General features: G+C 39.8%; 1 protein-coding gene across 1 annotated transcript in view; it reads left to right on the forward strand.

Moving 5' to 3' along the window:
- LOC147303402 (uncharacterized) overlaps positions 1-20,335 on the forward strand; it is a 32,691-nt gene that overhangs the window by 3,725 nt on the left and 8,631 nt on the right. The window contains exons 2-9 of the mRNA XM_086279752.1: positions 2,485-2,544; positions 2,956-2,976; positions 3,152-3,427; positions 4,361-4,448; positions 4,993-5,219; positions 7,893-8,180; positions 9,405-9,583; positions 18,294-18,386. Of these exons, the coding sequence (XP_086135878.1) occupies positions 2,499-2,544; positions 2,956-2,976; positions 3,152-3,427; positions 4,361-4,448; positions 4,993-5,219; positions 7,893-8,180; positions 9,405-9,583; positions 18,294-18,386 (1,218 nt within the window). The 5' untranslated portion in view covers positions 2,485-2,498. The remainder of the gene's footprint in view (positions 1-2,484; positions 2,545-2,955; positions 2,977-3,151; positions 3,428-4,360; positions 4,449-4,992; positions 5,220-7,892; positions 8,181-9,404; positions 9,584-18,293; positions 18,387-20,335) is intronic.

Consider the following 20,335-nt stretch of genomic DNA (forward strand, 5'->3'; position numbering starts at 1 on the left):
CATCTGAAGGAGCTGGCAGAAACGCAGTTGTTCTCTCAGTCTGAAGATGCCGTGATTCCCTCTTTTCCACCATCCTGAACTGGATCCAGGCAGGAAAATAAATTATACTTCCAAATATGCTGCAGAGCTCTGAAACCTGCTTTAAATTTAATAACCTTTTGCAGGCTGAAATCTGTAATCAGCAGGAAGAACCACTTTATTTGAATAAAAACTGAATTATCAGCAGGTATTTGGCATTCCTGTTCATTTCGTCTTTGTTGTTCAGAGTTATGTGGAAGGTTCAGTAAGTTTCAAATTAAAAGCGGACATATTTAGCCCACGCCTGTTTGTGTGTTTTGTTTTGCTGAGCAGGCGTTTTGAAGTCGGTTGTGTCAGCCGCCCCATTAGAGCAGCGCTGTCGAAACAATGCCAAGGATGGAAGCAGGTGGATTGATTATTGTCATCCAAGTGTCAGCCTGATTGCAGGTGTAGTGTTAGGACAGTGGATTTGTGTTGTAGATGAATGCAAGTCTTTGATGTGAATCTGCAGTTAATTTAATACTTCGATAGTATGTCAGTCTTTTACACCCACATGTCGTCGTGTTCCCCGACAGGATTATTACTAGCTTTTATAACAGGGTTGTGCGTATAAGATGGACACAGACGGCTGTAGACACGAAGAAAATGAAGTAGTGACTCCTGTAATGCTTCTTTGATGTTCTCCTGAATACTGCATGTGTAGCTGGAGCTCATAGTGCAGCACCTACCTCTTGTCTGTGAGGGGCATTTAGTTAGAAGAACGGTGGCTTAAATGAAGTTTGGTCTTAAAATTAAAGAAGCTGAAGCAGCTGGTTTTAGACAGTGAATATAATGGGGCGCTACACCAGCATAAGATGATAAAGGATTATTTTGACCTGTGAATAATGTAAGGGATGTTGCTTGTTTTTGGACTCCACTCGAATTTAAAAAATGAGTATAAGGTGCTGGAAATGAGCATTCAGACCTACTTTAACGACAGCTACTCTGAGTACTTGACTACTGTTTTTTAGCATTGATTTACAATAATGGGGGCCTGCTCAACTGGTCAGTAATACTTGTAGTAGTCCATGTGGAGATCAGAGTATACACCTCAGTGGCCACATCATTAGTCACACCTTACTGTATCAGGTTAGACTCATTTTTACGTTCACAACTGCCTGTATTATTTGTAGCAAACATTCAACAAGGTGCTGGAAAGATTCCTCAGAGATTTTGATCTGTGTTGGCATGAAAGCATCACACAGTTGCTCCTGATTTGTTGTCCGCACATCCATGATGTGATCCTCCCATTTCAATACACCCCAAAGGGAAAGATTGAGATCTGGCGACTGTGGAGGCCATTTAAGTAGAGTGAGCTGGTTGTCATGTCAGTTTTGTGACATGGTGCATTCTCTGGCTGGTAGATGGGTACACTGTGCTTGTAAGAGATGGACATAGTCAGAAACAATACTCAGGGAGGCTGATAAGGCTGATAAGAAACTATAATCCCCACCACCACCCTGAACCACAGATAAAAGACACGATGGAAACCGTGGTTTCATGTTGTTCATGCAAAATGCTGAAGCGAGCCGACTGTTCTTCTTCATTCTGATTCTCAGTTTAAGCTTCAGTAAGTCGTCTTGATCGTCTCTACATCCCTAAATGTTCATTCGATTTTTGCATGAACCAGTTTAAGTTGTTAATCTTTCTACTCCTTTTTGTTTCTAGCTGTTTCATCGTGTCTGTCTTAATCTTTCATCTAATTATCCCACCTTAATAACTATGCTACTACTGCTTAGTGTAAGCCGGTGCAGTTGCAGCTAAAGGTCAGTCCCCTCGTGCCAGCTGGCTCCTGTCCAGCTCATCATCCCAAAGTAGTGGCTGTGCACTCTTGCATTTAAATATCTCCTACTTTGTCTTCATTTACTCTTCATCTTTTTTCTCCTCTTGATTCCTCCCCTCGTCCTCCGTTGCAGTTTGTGATCCTGTGTCGTGAGTGGAAAGCCGATTATCTCCCAGCACCACGGGAGACACGAGGAGCCGCTGTTCAGCTCGCACAGCACAACATCACGTTTTTGTCTTGAAGACACTTTATCTATAAAACTTGACTTAATAATATATTTGACTTTGCAACAGCACTATAGGTTTTCTTGCCAAAGAGTGTTGGCGGAAGTCTACTCTTAGATATTTAACGAGCTAATTTGCGAAAAGCTCCTCAATGCCGCACAACGGTGTAGAGAATTTAGGGGTGGGCGGGGTTGGGTGCTTCTCCTCAACTTGAGGACAAAAATTGAAGTTGGCATGCTTCTACCTTAGCGAGGGGTTTCTAAATTAAACACAGAAGCTAATAAATATATCTTGTCAAATAAAATTACCATATGGGAAATGTTGCTTTTTTTAAAAACCTGGAGCCACGATCCTGCTATAAAAAGCCTTTTTTAATTTGTTTTGTATTGTCTGTGGGTTTCTCTTCTCTTTTGTGTACAGATCAACTGTTCAAGATGAAAGTAATCGGCGCCGCAGTGCTCAGCGTCCTGTTCTGCACGGGTAAGCAAGAACATAATCAGTCACCAGGGAGAGAGTTTAGATAGAAGAACTGTTGAAACAGACTTCCTGCAAAACCACATTTGTTTTAACTGGGTGATTAGCATGGATGCTGTGAAAGCCTCACCAAAGAAGCTAAAACACATTGTGATCTAGTTAATTTCCACTTATTTCCTTTCATTTCGCCTGTAATGAAGAATCTGGCTCTTTGTTTTTGCATCCAGTCTATTGTTAGCTGTCATTATTGGCGGCATTTACATTTCAAATGCTTTAATGCTTTCTGCGGAAGCTGTGTGGTTTTTCACTTGGAACAAAGGAAATGATTTAAAGGTTTTTGTATAATCCAGCAGACTAAAAAGAAACGCGCATTCAAATAAACTCATTTTAAACTAATCTTTTGTTGTTTTCCCACAGTCCTGCCAGCATCTGCAAAAGGTAAAAATGGTTGTTTGGATGTTAATGCACGCCTGAGAACGCTCTTTGAGGATTATTATATTATATACATGACAAAGACAGAGTGTTTGTGCTTTCAGGTTAAAACCAAGTCTAAAAACTAACAAAAAGAGTAATTCAACATATCTAATAAAAACATCTTGATTGCTTCTACCAGTAAAAACAGAACACAGGACAGCTTTCTTTGGCGAGGACGTCCACATCGATGTCCCACGCGGGAATGGCAGCGAGGTCATCTTTAAATCTGCGACCAGCGAGTCCTACGACATGCCGCTGATCACAGCGGGGAAAGTGGTGAATCACAACATTTCCTATTCCAACACTTTGGGCTACCTGGTGCTGGAGGATGTGCAGGAGCAGAACGAGGGCACGTACATCATCAAGGACACAAACAATCCGAACACTGAAAGGCACTTCAAACTCATCGTCAAGGGTAAGCCTCCCTCTGTCTTCTTCATGTGCTTTAAGTTAGATTTTTTAAAATGTGGTTTGGAAACAGGAAAAATGCTGGACACAAGAGATACGAAATATGAAAGAGACATTCTGTGCAGGCCGGCAGTATAACTGTGAAAGAAATTATAAATGTCCTCTATGATCGGTCTTGATTTTTTAAATTTCACCTGTCTTACAGCAAGATTGTTCAACTCAAACACACAAAGAAGACCAGGTTTTACTTGCAGGAAGCCAGAAAATACAAATTAGTCACCATCTTAAAAGGAAACGCAACACGTCATGTTAGATGACTCAAAAGTGCTTTGGGGCATCTCATTTTTAAAAATGTGCTTTGTAAATAAAAATGACTTTACTTGACATAAGCTTGATAAGATACACACTGTGCTTTACGTACATGAAGATACAGGACCCATGTTGACAATAGTGCAGAAGAGAGGCGAGAAGAGAGCGCTGACAGGGTGGAGTGAAGGGTGAAGACGAGTGTCAGGAGTGATTATGACTAAAGGATAGCAGCAAGAGTGAAGATGATAGCGAGAGGTGGTGTGTTTGCTGGGTTTTGTTTGGAGCTGACAAAAAGACAAAAGCCAGAGGTGGAGGTGGCACAGATGGAGATCAGTGGAACAGCTCAGGTTAAGCAGGTGGAGACAAAGTCAGAGAAACAAGAGATGGTTTGTACACGTGCAGAAGTCAGATAGTAGATATGCTGGACAGACGATGGTAAAGATGGAGCTGCCAGGCAGGAGGAAAAGAGGAAGATGACACCGAGCATTCATGGATGTAGTGAAGGAGGACATGAGAGGGTTGGGCTCACTGAGATTTCTCCTGAGAGTTTAATATTTACACTGAGGTGACTTTTGCCACAACATGACAAATTTCTCATCTTTGACTGTTTGTTCTGTGTGTCGATGATCAGACTGCGCCTTGGAGCAAATTGTCAAATACGGAGAAACCTACTACATCCATCTTAGCAACATTAAAGGACCCATCACCCTGGAGTTCAGGTATGGTCATCAGAGTTAATCAGTACCAAAGCTGGAATCATTTTCTTTACAGATTGTTTGAATGTTTTGAATGTGTGATGAGAAGATCCTGGAAATGGTTAAAAACAAAAGCCATAAAATCTAGAAAAAGGGAACACAAAGCAGAAATCTAGAGATAACAGATGGGTGGGTGACAAAAGCCAAAGGGCTGTATACACAGAGGACTGATCACACATTAGGAAACAGGTGGGAACATCCAGGGAAACATTAAGTAAAAGCACAGAAGACATACAAAGAAAAACAGTTACCAAAAATAAACCAGAAAGACACACATGACAGAGAGAGGGGACGACTAGAAACACACAAAGGAATAACAATAAAACACATACAGAGGCTGCTCTCCAGCTCCTTCTGTGTTACATCTATTGCGTGTTGAAATAAGCCAGAAATGAATTAATAAAGAGAAGAAGAAACAGGGCGATTAACATCTCTGGAAACATCCTTAATCGCAGTCACTGTGTTACTTTATCTGTTCTGTATTATTCTGATTTTTCACAATTTTTAGGCCCAGTCCGTCTCAACTTAATCAGTCAGAGACGCAGTACACAACCGAGCCTCCACCTGTGGTGCTGTACGACCAGACGGGTGTGTTGGCAGAAGAATACATGAAACGCCTCAGCGTGTCGGAGAAGCGTGTGGTGCTGCACTCGGTCAGGATGACAGATGAAGGCAGCTTTACAGTAAAAGACAGCGAGGGCAAAGTCAAGATTCGGACCTGCCTGAATGTCAGAGGTAAGTGAAGATCTGAGCTTTACAGCATCCTGTCGGCTTTAATCGATCACTCGGTGTTAAAGTGAGTCATTCTGTGTGCGTGCAGATGCTTTGTGCCTCTGACTTCCTGTCAGTCAGTAGCTCTTTTCTTTGTATTTTACTTAAATTCTACCACAGCTCTTGTTTATTTTCCCCGAACGTATTTACACTTCATGTATTATTTTTTCTGCTTGGCCCACCTGCAGTGACTCTGCCCCCAACTGGGGTTTGTGTGTGTAGTTCTTAACCACACAAGCCTAAGGCTACACTTATAAAATTTTGCCTGAGGAGAAAAAAATCCAATTTAGTCAATAAAATAAAGTGTCAGGTAAAAATAAGTAACCTTGGGCTCTATGCAAGAAAAAAACTGTTGATGCACAATAAGGCTAATTTTAAATATTGTTAGTTCAGAGTGTGATTTGAAATAGAGATTATAAAGTTTTTGCAATATTTTTCTACCTAATCAAAAGTGACAAAAAAGCCACGAGACAATCATTCAGCTGGTGTTACTGAACCTGCTTTTAATCAAGTCTTAACTTCAGCTCTTCTGATATGTTCCTGAGGAAATAAAAAGCACTCAATCCTGTGTTTACTGCAGTCACAGTAGTAACAGATGGCCTCCTCAGTTATTGTGTTGTGATTGGCAGTCTCCAATTTTCTCTTAATAAATATGTCCTGGAACCAGAAAAAGGGTCTCTAGAGGTTAAGTAGCTGAGTAGCTCGATGTGCCCGTCATTTATTAAAGCCTCCATAGTTTTTAATAAGTGATTTGCTTTTTGTGCTTTTCAGGTTTTCCTAGATTTTCGCTAAATGGTCATGTTGGCTGAGTGCCACTGTCTTAAAATCCTTAATCTCAGAAAAGGTCAAAGTCTTTATTAAATATATTAAAAAAGGTTAAACCCACCTATAGGGATTCTGAGCTCAATCAAAAACACATTTACTTTGGTGAAGGTTACAGAGCCAAAATATTACAACTGAAGACTGATAAATATCACTGAAATTAAAACACCGCTGAGTTTCTACAGCAACACGAGAGCTTCTGTGAGGCTGGTCTTTGAGCTAAATGCCAACATTTGCATACTTTCATGCAGATAATGTAGTTATGTACCATTTTAATTAACTAGTATTATAACAATATACGGCTAAGCCTCGTGGGAGACTTTATTATGAGTAATATAGATGTTCTTTTTCATAACTGTGTGGTTTTGTGTTTCAATGTCATGAGTAATTTATCTCATTGGGAGGATGAATGTCCACCAAATTTCATTAACCAAACTCATTAACCTCTAATCAGTTCATCCCATGTTTCAGTCCAGCCTCAGTGCAGCAGACTCATTGAATGAATGATTGATATGTTGCTTCATACTCAATAGTTTCTCCGTGCTCCACCAAGTCAGAGTGGGGTCCTTCCTGCCCACTGCTGTTTGTCGGGGGTGTGAAAGAGAACTGAAACGCAGGACTCACAGACACAAAATAATAAAGTGAAAACAAATTTTTTTATTTGGAGGAATGTCATAGTTCATAAATGAGGCTCAAAATGCAAAACAGATGTTCAACACACTCAATTGCAGGAACCTAAGAGGGAAAATTAACAGTTGCTGATACAAAGGACGAAGGGAAACTGGGGCTATATAAACACAGACACTGAGGGTTAATCAGGGAGTTAGACACAGCTGAGCCTCAAAGCACAGGTGAAAGTAATCAGGAGAACGACACAAGTGAAGTAAAACTAAATTTAAAACACAACTAACTAACTAAAACAGAAAGGAACTAAACTGGGAAACTGAAGACACAACAGTAAACTCAAAATGAGAAGTCAACAAAAGAAGAACCCGAGGAAACTAATACTTTTGTACGAGCAGTAACTGTAACTAAACGTAAGAAACAAAAAGATAATGTAAGACATAAAGACTCAAACAGAAAACCAAACAGATATTAATCTCTGGCTCTCTGCCACTGCATGTCTTTTATCCTGTCTTCCTTCTCTCATCCCATGCAGCAGATGGCCACGCCCCTCCCTGAGCCTGGTTCTACCGGAGGTTTCTTCCTATTAAAAGGGAGTTTTTCCTTCCCACTGTCGCCAAAGTGCTTGCTCGTAGGGGGTCATCGTTGTTTTTTTCTCTGTACGTATTACTGTAAGGTCTGCCTTACTGTAATAGGTACAGCGCCTTGAGGCGACTGTTGTTGTGATTTGGTGCTGTATAAATAAAATTGAATTTAATTGAACTGAATATTGTTTAATAAGATTTTAAAAAGTCCAAAAGACATACAACCCTGGGTCTCACTGGCCTAAAGATAATCTGGGAAAACATCCCTGTTTTATTATTATTAAACATTTCCACATGTTTACATGTAATTTTCACCAGTGCAGCACAATGGTCTGTTTTAAAGACAACTATTTTGCTGACCCCTTGTCTTGGGTTAGGACAGCAGGGCATCCACAGACCCCCACTAATGCAGGCTGGCTTAGAATCATATGATTACGTTTGTGGTGACACATTTATATCCTGTGTTTATGCTATTGTGGTGAGCAGCATCACATTTAAGTTTTATATTTGCTGCATTTAGAAAAATTAGTCTTCCAACAGGTTAAATCAAGTTTAAATTTCTCTGAGCACACACACAGAACTATGTGTGTTTTTTGGTCTGCCACAGATCACCTGTATTTCAAGCACCTCGCCTATGGAGACAACTTCAACATGCAGCTCCACCTGCCCTACTCCAGCGTCAACGTCGTCTTCAAGCCCAAATCAGACAGTCGGGGCCGAGCCATCGTGGACGAGGGGGTTGTGGTGACGCCGATGGACCCGCTGCTGGAGGGCAGGGTGAACGTGGAGGGTTCACATCTCACCTTGAAGAAGGTCCAAGTGTCTGACTCGGGCGTCTTCAGTGTGACAGACCTGGCTGGGCATCTTGTAGCTGCTGTCTACATAGATGTAGCCCGTAAGTGAAAAAACACATTTAAATGAACAACATGCTCTGTATTGCTGTTGGCTAACAAGCATAATAAACTAATTAGCATAATTTTTGTATTGTAAAAATGCAAATAAAGACACAGAGAGGGCTGCTAGCATGTTTGCAAGTCAGTGTAATACAACATGAACTACATGAACAAAGGCTGGAAGCAAAGAGAGACAGAGCACCGGGCTTACCATCAAACTTTTATCGTATTCAAACTCACGCTGAGAAGTTGGAGCATCAGAATCAATACAGAGAGAGGAAAGTGCCTCTGACTGATAAATGAAGGACAAATGATGCCTGAAATCATTTCCAGCTTTTTTGCAGCTAATGGGACCGTAGATTACAAAAGAACCTCGTGTTGTATTAAATAAGACTTGAAGCTAGCATTTCAAATCAAAAATTCATTAGGAAAGTGTTTGCTGAGTCATAGATGAACTGAGCTGTGAGATAGTTTCCTCAGCCAGAGGAGTCGCCCCCTGCTGGAAATGAAAAAAGCATTTTTTTCTGCATTTTTTGCAGCTTAGCATTTCAGGTCCAGAGGCTACATACAGCTGTTATACATTCATTTCTGATTTTCCCTTTTTTAAAGAGCAGACACTGAAGCTGGTCTTTCTGTGTCACAGTGTAGTCATAAATATTAATAATTTAAGCAATAACATGCTGAAGGATGTACAACACTGCAGGCTGCTGACATTTATGTGCCTGCGTGCCCTCGATGTATTTCTATTTTTATATAAAGTGTAATACAAAGGGAGTCAGAAGAGCAGAAACCAATGAATAATAAATAAATTAGTGACATTTTACTTTAATACTTCCAGTTTAACATTTGTGAGTAATATTTATAAATATAATAAATGCAAGTGGATAAGAGCACCTTAAATCCCCACACCGGATCGTTTAATTCCTGCTGAGGAGAAAACGCATGATATTTATCATGGCTCTGCAATTGTGTTTTTCTGTATTATAGTTCACGATGTTAAATGCTTATTTATTTCTTATCAGTTTTATGCGGGCGATGTTGCCGGCACATGTGCACGGATGACTGACGTGTTAACAGCAGAAAATGATGAGATTTAAAGGAGGCAGAGATGAAAGCTGATATCTGTTCTTTCAGGGTTTTGAAGCATCATTCCTGTTGTCACAGAAGACTCATTATTACTCGCCATGGTTGTTTTTTCCTTACCCGTCCTCGTCTGTCTCGCTCAGCTTATAAGCTGCCTCCCCTGACTCTGGCCATCCTCGCGCTGCTGGGCCTGGTTGCCCTCATGCTGCTGGCGTGCCTGCTGTCCTGCATCTATAAAGTACATAAGAGGAACGAGAAGAACAAGAAGTTGACGCTTATTGCTCAGCAGGCTGGCAAGAGTGACGGCGAGGCTTTCAGACAGGTAACCCCCATCTTTAGTTCTTTATTTCTCTTGGTGGTGTAAAAGAAAGTGAGCAGCAGGACAGTGATGTCTGTGATGGGAGGGAGAGGCAGACGGTCCTGCTCCTGCTGTGGGAGTGAAGATGGTCAGCTGGTCAGCTTCCTCCCCTCCAGTGCTGCACCAGGCAAACATGTTCACACCCAAATTAAACAGATCACCGTTGCTGAGGATGACTCAGTGGAATTGAACTACAAAGGAACATTCCCAAAACTGATATCCAGGGATGCTGACACAGACAAAAGGACCCCGAATTTAAATAACATAGAAAAAAACATGCACACCTTTTTTATAAACATAAATACACATACACACAAAAACTAGTTTTGATAAATTAAGACATACATAAAGACATCGGACCATGTATACACATGATTTTGGAGCAAGTAGCAAGTCAGGCCTGATACTGCAAAACTGTGATTTTTACTTCCATTTCTTGTTATCATACGATTCTTATTCTTATTCACTGATGAATTCTGGGTACTACACACAGCTGTAGCTTACATACTTACCGACCTCTGCCAGAGTCCTTTGCTCTGAACTGCACAGTTGCAGAAGTGAGACCAGTGAATCCACATCTCCTTTTCTCCACCTCTTCTTCTTCAAATGATTTTTTAATTGCTTCATTAATAGCTCGAGGTGCAAAGAGTGACTTTTATATGTTAATGATGAATTTATTGCTAAAGACCAGAACCAAAATGAGGCTTGTGCATGTGCATAACTTTTCATAATGACTAAGAATGTAAAAGAGCACAGATGCCTTTATAAATATGCTTTTCTGCTGTGGGCATTCACACAGTTTTATTTGTGAGTCTGCACAGAGTTTTATGCCTCTGGGCTGTGGTATTTTTTTAGAGACTGCACTGTGCAGGATACTCATGATTAGTTTCATTTTAATAATTAAAAAAAAAAGACAAATCCATAATAAATGTCTCTTAATTGGAGCAGAAATTGTTTAGAACCCACCAGGTAAAAAAACTTGATTTTCAGTTGATTTGTTCATGATTTATAGTAATTTAGTGCCATTAATCAGCCTTTAGAGAGTCTGTGTTGTTTTTAAAAAGTAGTTATAACACAAAGCCTTTTTGAGCTGTGGTTATTATTTTGTTTCTCATTCTTGAAATGTCAATTTTGAATAAAATATATTTTAATTATGCTGAGCCTGCAGAGACAAAAACAAACTGGTGACTGTTTTCCAATCAGCTCTTTAAAATCCTCGCTTTCTTTGATTCACCTGCTCATTACCGGCTGATCAACTGACGGATTGGATGATTTAGAAGAGTTGACAGTTAACCCCGGCTGCTCACCCGGCGTCCCCAGGAGGCGGTTTGTTAACCAAGTGAATTTATGGATTCCCATTAAAACCCCATTACACACCAAACAGATGACTCGCCTATAGAAAGCACCTAAACATCACGCTCAGAAATTGATCGCTGTGCCGAGGGGACGCCGGTTCGATATGAGCAACCAAACTGTTTGAGGAAAATGTTCAGATCAATTTTATGAGCATTTAATAGAAAAGGCAGTGAATGCTTAAATCAGTCTGCCTGATAAATGAAGAAATAAGAATTCAGTCTTTTGATGTAATTAAAAATAGTTGGCAGGGATAATCGTTCAGCTTCAAACTAATTTAGACAGAAAATAACAGTTTTTCACTGTTTTAACTAAAAGCTGACTGTGAGGTCATTAAAACTAGTAGAGCGTTAACACTTTGCTGCCCAGAATCCCCATTAAATGATCCTTTACACCGATTGGACCAATTAAAAACCTGCTGCAGGCAGATGGCTCACTCATTGTAAACAAACCAGCTACAGCCACAGAGACTGATGGCCCTGCAGATCCTATTAGAGGATACCAAATGTTTACAATAACAATATGTCACATTAATTACTTAATGGAAAGGCTAAATTCACAGTTGTGTCACGATGGATGGATAATTAATGTTTCGGATTTTGCATTTTAAGCTGGATTCTCATCAAAAATCTAAATGTTTTATGGCTTAATCTTAGCGCTGCTTCACATTTCAGTTACTTTTTTTATTTGTAGATTAGGTGACATGTCTTTAGCCCATGTAGGCGGGTTTTTTTGCATTTACTGCACGATCCCCAATCCACAAATACATTTTAGCTTTACTAACCAATGACAATGTGACAAAAATAAAAATATGAGGTATCTTCCAGTCATCACAGAAACATAAATGCACGCACTGGTTTTTATGCTCTCTGTGTTTTTTAAAATATTTAAGATGTTAGATTGAAAACTGTTATGGTGCATTAATGTTGTTTATCTTGCTTCAGCTTCATGAGTGTTTAGTGAATTGAAAGTATGAGCGTGAATAGAGGCCTTCATGCTCTCAGCTGGATGTCTCTGATTTCTTGGCCCGGCTAACGCTGATGCATGTGCGTTGCGTTTTCTCCCTCTTACTTTAAGGAGCCTCACACGGAGCCTCTTCTTGGTGAGAGAATTGCGTTCTGGCCTCTTTTACTGCTGCTCCCCCTTCTTCGTTTTGGTGTCTGAACAGATGTGTTGCTTTTGTGGCAAATAAGTTCCTTGATCAACTGGCTTTTGTGCGACCCGACCATTGGTGACAGTTTCAAAAACGATGTGTTCAGTGTGTTTGAGATTGTATGAAGCCATTAAAGATATTGAGCACTGGCACACTCGATAAATCCTGGACACGAGAGAAACTGCTATCAATCCTAATGAACAAGCAGAGGTTGATCGAAGACCTAATTTGACAAAAAGTCGATAAATTACCGTAAGTGGATCTGGCTCTACGACTTGGAACAAACTGTTTCTGTGATCCTTGCAGACTTTCAGTAGTCATGTGACTGAGCTGCATCCTTTTTAATTCACTTTATAAGGTTATTATGTGGATGGAGTTTGATTGCTCTACATTAATGGGGTAAAGAATGCAATATTCCACAGTGGTCGTACAAAATTAGGCAGTTCCTCTGTTTTTACTGTCAAAAAATGAGATTTGAATTAGGAAAATCAGTTTAGATGTTATATCTTATTCAGGTTTCACAGCTCAGCCAACTTTAGGAATTGTCTTGCAGGATTTCAGTCACAGTTTTGAGCCAGGTCGGGGTGCAAACACTAGAAATGCCCATTTTAACAAGTCATTTAATCCATTATTAAGTCTCAAGTTTTTTAAAACAAGTAATAATCTCAGTTGATGAAGAGGAGGGCTGTTTCTGCTTGGCTCCATCTGAGTTTGGGAACAACAGAAACAGCTTTACTTGCTTTAACCAAAAAAACTTTGATTTTTTTAAAGTTTCCCTCCACTCAGAAATTTTATTTTCACTAGTGGCTCTGCCTCCAGTGTTCAAAGTTTGTCTGGAAATATAACTTTAAGGTGTTCAAGCAGGAATGATGATGCTACACTAGAAGTTAGCTGTGGTTCAATAGATGACTTTCACTAGCATGATGTGGAAACTTGAGGTTTGATTTGCACATATATTGAAAATAACCCTTCAGTGGTGTATAGGAGACACCTTATAGGCCAAAAGTATTACAATTTTGAAGCGGAAGACATTTGCGTATTCATAAATTCAGGATTTCCCATTAAGACGGAGGGCGACTATGTCATTTTAGGCATTTCCAGGAGGCTAATTAACCTTTTTTTAAGGGAAAAACTCGGACTCGAATCATTCTTTTAAACAGAGTCTGCACACATGTCTGGAGGGGATCTTTAAACTTCAGTATAGTGATTGAATGACCTGTTGAGATGGCTTTAACCTCCTCAATATTGGCGTAACTTCAGCTGGGAATTTCTAACTTTGAGAAAGTCACGCTGATATCACGTGTGGCGCTTTGGTTCCAGCATCAGTGAAATATTCCCGCTCCTTCCCTCCGCTTCTTCTCTCCCCCACTGCTGGTAAAACCTCAGAGCACTGCAGTTACTCATAAACAGTGTGGTTATGATAACTGCTCATACTGAAGCTTCACTGCTAGTGTAAAACCCAGCCAGCTAAGCGTGCACACGTTTCTTCTTCTTCGGTGGTGTTTTATAGTGTGGCGTGAATCACAAGGTAAATATGCAGTGTAATATTTGTGGGTGTACGTGCTGTTTGTGTGTTTTAGTCGCTAACAGAAAGGCAGTGTTGAAGAGTTGTGTGCATTGTATGTGTATTTTGTTTGTTTGTTGTTGTGTAGAGAATTTTACCTGTGCAGCCAAACAGCCCAGAAAGTGTGTGTGTGTGTGTCAGTTGTTTCCTTTTAATGTGTGCGTGTTTATCTGCATTCAGTGTTATGTGTTCATTTTTCTCGAGTGATGCAAAGTAATAAATTAAAATGTGACATGATGTGAGACACCCCCCATTTATTTGCTGCTTTTACATTTACTCCTTAATGACACCAGTCATGAAAAATGAGTCTATCACTTGATGCCCGGTCGTTATTCTTCCAGTTGCTTACCGTACATTATTCACAAGTAAGTTTTTTATTTTCACATTAAACTGTTGTTATAATTTGGCTTTGACTTTTGTTTTTCATTATAAAATATTAAATAATCCATAACACTTCTTACTAATAGAGCTCAGTCTTATACATACATTTTCTTAACTGCTCTGGTCTGTGGGCGGCTGGAGCTGATCCCAGCTGTCACAGAAGTTTTTTTTTTAAACTTTATGGTAAATGGCCTGTATTTGTATAGCGCCTTACTAGTCCCCAAGGACCCCAAAGCGCTTTACACATCCAGTCATCCACCCATTCACACACTGTTGATCGCAAGCTACATTGTAGCCACAGCTGCCCTGAGGCGCACTGACAGAGGCGAGGCTGGCGGACACTGGCGCCACCGGGCCCTCTGACCACCACCAGAAGGCAACGGGTGAAGCGTCTTGCCCAAGGACACAATGTCCAAGCCGGGGCTCGAACCGGCAACCTTCCGATTAAAAGGCGAACTCCCAACTCTTGAACCACGATCGCCCAATATTTATATTTTTACGTAGTGAAAATGGAGGCTGCTCATAAAGGTAACCCAGTAGCTCTAACACATAAATCAAACCAAAAAGTGACAGAAAAGGTTAAATGAAAGAGTTCTTTCTATCCCCTCAACTCCTTCTGGAGACCCTGCCTTGGTGCTGTCTCCTGCCTCTCTCCTGATGCAGTTTTTTTCTTATAATTCCCTGTGCATCGGAAAAATCTCAACAATCATATTTGCCCTGGTTAAAAGTTCAATAAATAATGGATTCCTGTATCAGGATGTGACAAGCTGTAAATTAGAAAGTGTTTTCAAAGAGACACAAAACTGCAATACAGTGAAAAAGTCTGTAATTTTCCAGGTCACAGGTAAATCAAGTTAAGCATGTGTTTGTGTGCTTATTGGGTAATCTATCAGGTTTGTAAAGTGATCTGATTTAAAGTCTTATTAAAAAACATTGTTTTATTGTGTAACATTCTGCTCATTTATTTATGTATAACAAGTTTAAAAATGGTTAAATGCTGTGTTCTGGATCCTGTCGGGGGAATTCCTCCTTAGAAAGAAAGAAAGAAAGAAATCTTACAAGCGTGAATCAGGTCAAGACTTTTCCTTTATCACATATTTTACATGCACAGGAAATGTGATTGTAACAGGATTTCACACAAAAAACCACAGCTGTGATTCTCGGTCTTTCTACAGTCTTACTCCTCTTTATAAGTTCAGGCTATGCCTCGAAGCCAAGCTCCTAAAGGGATTAACTCTCCCCTGGTTTTAACAGATAAATAGCAGGCTGCTGGCCTGAACCCTCCATTTTCCAAGAAACAAATTATGTGGAACATTCAATTATGATTTATTATCTAACATCTAACAATCCTTCCAAGAAATGTTCTCATGTAAAACTGTTTCAAGTCTCAATTTAGGCTTAAAACAGTAAAGTTATGCATTACAAGAACATAGGTTTTCTAAAAATATGCTACATATTACAAAAACTCACTCTCTTTATGAAGCAATATGTAATTTCAACTAGAATATGTTGGACACTTTTTTCATCCAAATTGGGGAAACTCGTTTCCCTCCAATTCAAAAAACAAGAAATTGTTTCGACGCTGTTCACAGTTACAACTTAAAGCTGCAAAAAGTCATTTGAGACTTTACAGATTTAAGGCGCTATGGAGCAATATCACTTCTTAAAGTGTTAATTAAAAAAATCTGTCAGCTGCTTGGACAAAAGCTCTGAAGTTGCTCACCAAAGATGGCTAAAAATACCGCGTCATGGATGCTTTTCAAAATAAAAAAACATCCTTAATTTAGCCTTAATTAAGTTTCCATCAAAGGGTGATTCTTCTCACTCTGTTTATTTTAACTACATTTACACTACAGTCACTGTTACAGCTCACTACTGTTAAATAAATATCAGCTGCTGTTGCTTCAGTTTTAATCAGGACGTTAAAACTTTGAGTTGCTTTTGAGTTTGGATTTCTTTGCTTTCCTTGTGTTTGACGTTATTGATTTTTGTGATTGTGTTGTTGTGTTTGTGGTTTATGACTTGATGATGTTATCGGTATTTCCCTGCTCTTTCCTTTCCCTCAGTTTTGTCTGTGTCTTCAAGCCTTCTGGGTTTCCCTCTGCCTCGTTCATTCAAGTTTAGAATATTATTTCAAAGTTTCAGCGTATTTATCTTCACCTGTATCTTATCTCTGTACTTATATAGTCGTGCCCTCCCTTTAGTCTTTATCTCAGCCCCTCTCCCCTGATGTGCTCTCCTGGCCGTCCTGCATTTATTTCCCTGCACCTTTTCTAACAAATATTTACCAATAAAACACATCCTGACCTGTGATTATTTCAATTTTTCATGATTACTGATGATTGTGGGAGAAATGTTAAAGCAGCAGAGCCTTCCAGCCCTCACTGTATTTGTCTCTGTGCGGTTACTTTTTCTGAGTGTATGTTTGTGAGTCCTAACGTTTTGTTTGTGATCACCAGTGATGTACTGTACATTTGTGTTAATCTCTAATGTGTGTTAAAGCTGTGGTGTTGTGTGTGAGCTTGATGTGTGTTTGCGTGTTGACAGCCGAGGTTGAGATGACAGCAGGCGGCCTCGCTGTTATGGATTTTCTTGTAGCTGTTAGATCTCAGACGTGCGTGAGAGGATGTCAGCAACCTTTCGAGACTTAACCCAAGAGACCGACATGAAGCTCAGATCAATCACGCCTGACTCATCACCTCACCTGACCGCTTGTCTCATCCTTTGCATTTTATTACATCCATCTCACCGTCCTGCTCTCCTCTCTACATCTTCACTATCTGCTGATTATTTCTTCCACTTTAAGTCTCTTCTGTCACATTTACTGACGTTTATCTTACTCCTGCTTGCTGTCTGTCAAATACCATGTTTATCTTTCCAGCCCCCTCCTCCCCCTCTATTTGTACTACTTCTTTGCTTCCCTCGCTGGTAAAAAGACATCAGATATGGAACTTCTTGCTAACATATCAGCTGCATTTATTCAAAAAAAGTTTAAAAAAAGTTTTCATCCTTTTTATGTTTAGCGGATATTTTAAAGGAATTTTTTTTAAAAATTTTGTAAACTGGAGACAAGCAGTGTGCTCCTTCAATCATTTACCCTTCAAACACCACAGAACAAACAACAGTAAATTTCCATGCATGATAAAAAAGTTCTGCGAGTCCAACCATAACAGTAACTTTTAAAGCAATAAAATTTCTTTATACTCTTGAAGGTCATGTTCTCATACATTTCTAAACTGTTTCGATGAACCATGAATTCCTCGAGTCACACTGTGCCACGTCACGTCATTGCTGACACACAGCGCAATAAAAAGGTGGAAATGTTTAGTCCTCCATGTTTAGCCCGCCCATTGCTCTTGGCAGATTTGGCTTTTTGCAGCTTTGCATCCGTCTCCCAGATTTTATTAGAAGAGATACGGTGCACACTATAAAACCACAAGTTGAAGTGATCAGAACAGGTGTTCCTGTGGGAGCTGAAAAAATAAGCAAAAGAGTACCAGCTTTACCAGAAAGACTACCTTGAAGTGGATGCCAACCAAGTTTTAATCAAGTATGATTTTATTTAATTAATAAAGGATCTTGAAGTTAATCTTTTTTATCTGCACAGCCTCCTCAGCAGGATTCTCTCTCTAAGCACAAAGTCAGTCGTTTGCTTAATGCCGACTGTAATCCACACCGTTCCCTGTCTGTGTCCTTATCCCTCCACTGTGCTGACTAATGGACAGTTTATTTAAAATGCACAGACCTCTCCTGTTTACGCCTTCACACTTTTCTTGTACACATCTCCACTCATCCCGATTTTTCTTGCTTTACCTTCTTTTTTAGCACATCCATCTGGCTCTTTCTTGTCCTTTTTAAAACTTTCAGAGTGCACCTTGAGTCCATCTACTGTATCTTCAATCTGCCCCCATGCTGTCTTCCCTGCAGTTGAAGTGAATAGGCACTTGTGAAATATTGTAACTCCCCCCTGGGCTCTGTTTCCTCTCAACCTCCATCCCTGACATGAAGACAAAGAAGTGCTCTCTGTCATGTCACACAAGGATCCTTTTTAATCTGTTTAGGAGCTTTCTGTGCAGTTAAATGTAGCCTGTGTATGTGTGTCATTGTCCTGTAGTAACGTAAAACATGTATGATGAAACGATGTGTAAACAGCTGCTGTTGAGGGTCGATTTTTACATGCATCCTGCATGTTTGTATGTGTCTTTCTGTGTGTGTGTCTGCAGGTGGTTCGTGAGGCTTACAGCAGGTTCACCGAGGAATCGCTGACACAGTCGATGTGTGATAAACCCATGGAGAGCACAGAGGTCACCATCAAGGTCAGTGGTGGAAACAAAAAGCCATTAAAATGCAAAAACATGTTAAAATGATAAATAAAACATAGCAGAAATTAAAAGATCACAGCTTCAAACTTGGTTTTTTAGCTGCAAATTCATAGATATTTTAATAACCATGCATCAACATAGTAACACATAATCTGAAAGACAGATGAAGAGAAAGATGATTCACATCTTGGCTTTCAATGAGCAAGTTTGTTGCACAGCTGAGCTTTATTCACTCTCATGGTTCTTACGTGCTCATAAAACTGTACAATCCCCACGACCAGCTGGAGAACTTTGTGGCGTGTTAACTTTTTAACTTTCGTATTCAAAGTTTGAGCTATATTAGATTTTATAGACCAACACTATAAAAAATATATATATGAGACATTTAACATGATGGTCTGTGGATGTGAAGCAAGCAGTCAGCCATCTGTGCAGTGCACAAGTGTAAGGATTAGCTGCTAAGGAATTGCTCTGCATTCCTGGGTATAGCCTGCAGCTGTGCAGTGGTCATTGGTTGTGGCTGCCAGTGATGATTACATCGACCCTGAGTATCTCAGGGTCAGGCCTTTTCTGCTCTGACAGTGTTTCCAGATTTTCCTGGGATGCAGCTGTATGGCTGGCAGAGAGGTACAGGTTGGAGCAGCTGATCTTTGTCTCGTCACATTTTCACCAAGTTCAGACGTGGTGCTCTCAGGGTCATGTAAGGCTGCAGCAACAGTTCAGACCTGCACGCCGGCATCTGGCATGCAAATAAACTGGCCTGGAGCAGCTTTGTCATTTGCAGCATGATGACACTGATCACAGTGTTGTGCACACACTGATTATTTGTATTTTTGAGACCACTGGCATAATAATGTAGTAAACTGAACCTTTTCTAAGGAGTTGAAGTGAGCGTATTTGTACTCGGTAAACAAATTACGGCCCTGCCATTGACTAAAATCAACAGGAACCAACAACTACTCAAGTTTGTGTTATGTAAGGGTTTAAAATTATATGCTGAGAAATGGATTAAAACAAAGACGGAGAACATATTCAAATATTCATGATATAAAACTCATGTTGCTTTTTTGACTAGTGTAAACCTAAAACTAGATGCATTTTTGTTCAGCTAATAAAGGATAATAAGAATACTGGTGTGTAGCCAGATGAATAAGCATTTTTGGGCTCCAGCTTCTTATCTTTGTGCGATGTTGTTTGGTCCTGGCGTGAAAATCAGGCTAATAGGTCAACAGAAGAAGAGTTTCACCATCAGCTTGTATAGGTTACATAATTGTTAGTGATAAGAGCTGTAGATACAAGAACGATTAGAGCAATATCGTCTGAGACTGAAGTCTTGATCTTGATTATGAGAACAATCTGAAGCTTAATAATGTCCAACACCTGGTGTACTTTTGGAAAAGTTTGCGTTAAAGGATTATATTTATCAAAAAAAGATTAAAAAAGATTTAAAGACAGAAACATCATTGCCCATCTTTGTGTTTGAGATTGCTCAGAAACTACCTGCTATAAAATGTCACCTCAGTGCCAAGAGTAATTAAAATGCAATCGACCTTACACGCTGCACTCGGCAGTGGAACAAATTAGACTCAAGTTTATAACTGCAATAAAGGAGTAAAGAAAGTGAAGTGGTCAAGGTTCAGGGAGTCCTTTAAAACGGTTGATTCAAGCTCCCGCAGGAATTCTTGCTCTCCAACGTGGAATATCACAATAAAACTACAGTTCTTTTCTAAATTTGTTGTTTCAAAAATCAACGCAGCAGCATCTGGATAAAATTTAAATTAAATTGAGTCTATTGTTACAAACATGTCTTACAGTTAATGTTAAATTGAGTTTTGTTGTCTTACATCAACATGCATGTGACAACAGAGAGCTTTGAATCTCAGGAACAACAACAATGAAAATGTGATTTCTACATTTAACACTGAAAGCAGGTGTAGCCCACA

This window comes from Aulonocara sp. 'chitande type north' Nkhata Bay, linkage group LG22, assembly GCF_057382095.1.
Source record: "Aulonocara sp. 'chitande type north' Nkhata Bay isolate Kocher_YH1m ecotype deep benthic linkage group LG22, A_spYH_male_GT1.1, whole genome shotgun sequence".
Classification (NCBI taxonomy): domain Eukaryota; kingdom Metazoa; phylum Chordata; class Actinopteri; order Cichliformes; family Cichlidae; genus Aulonocara; species Aulonocara sp. 'chitande type north' Nkhata Bay.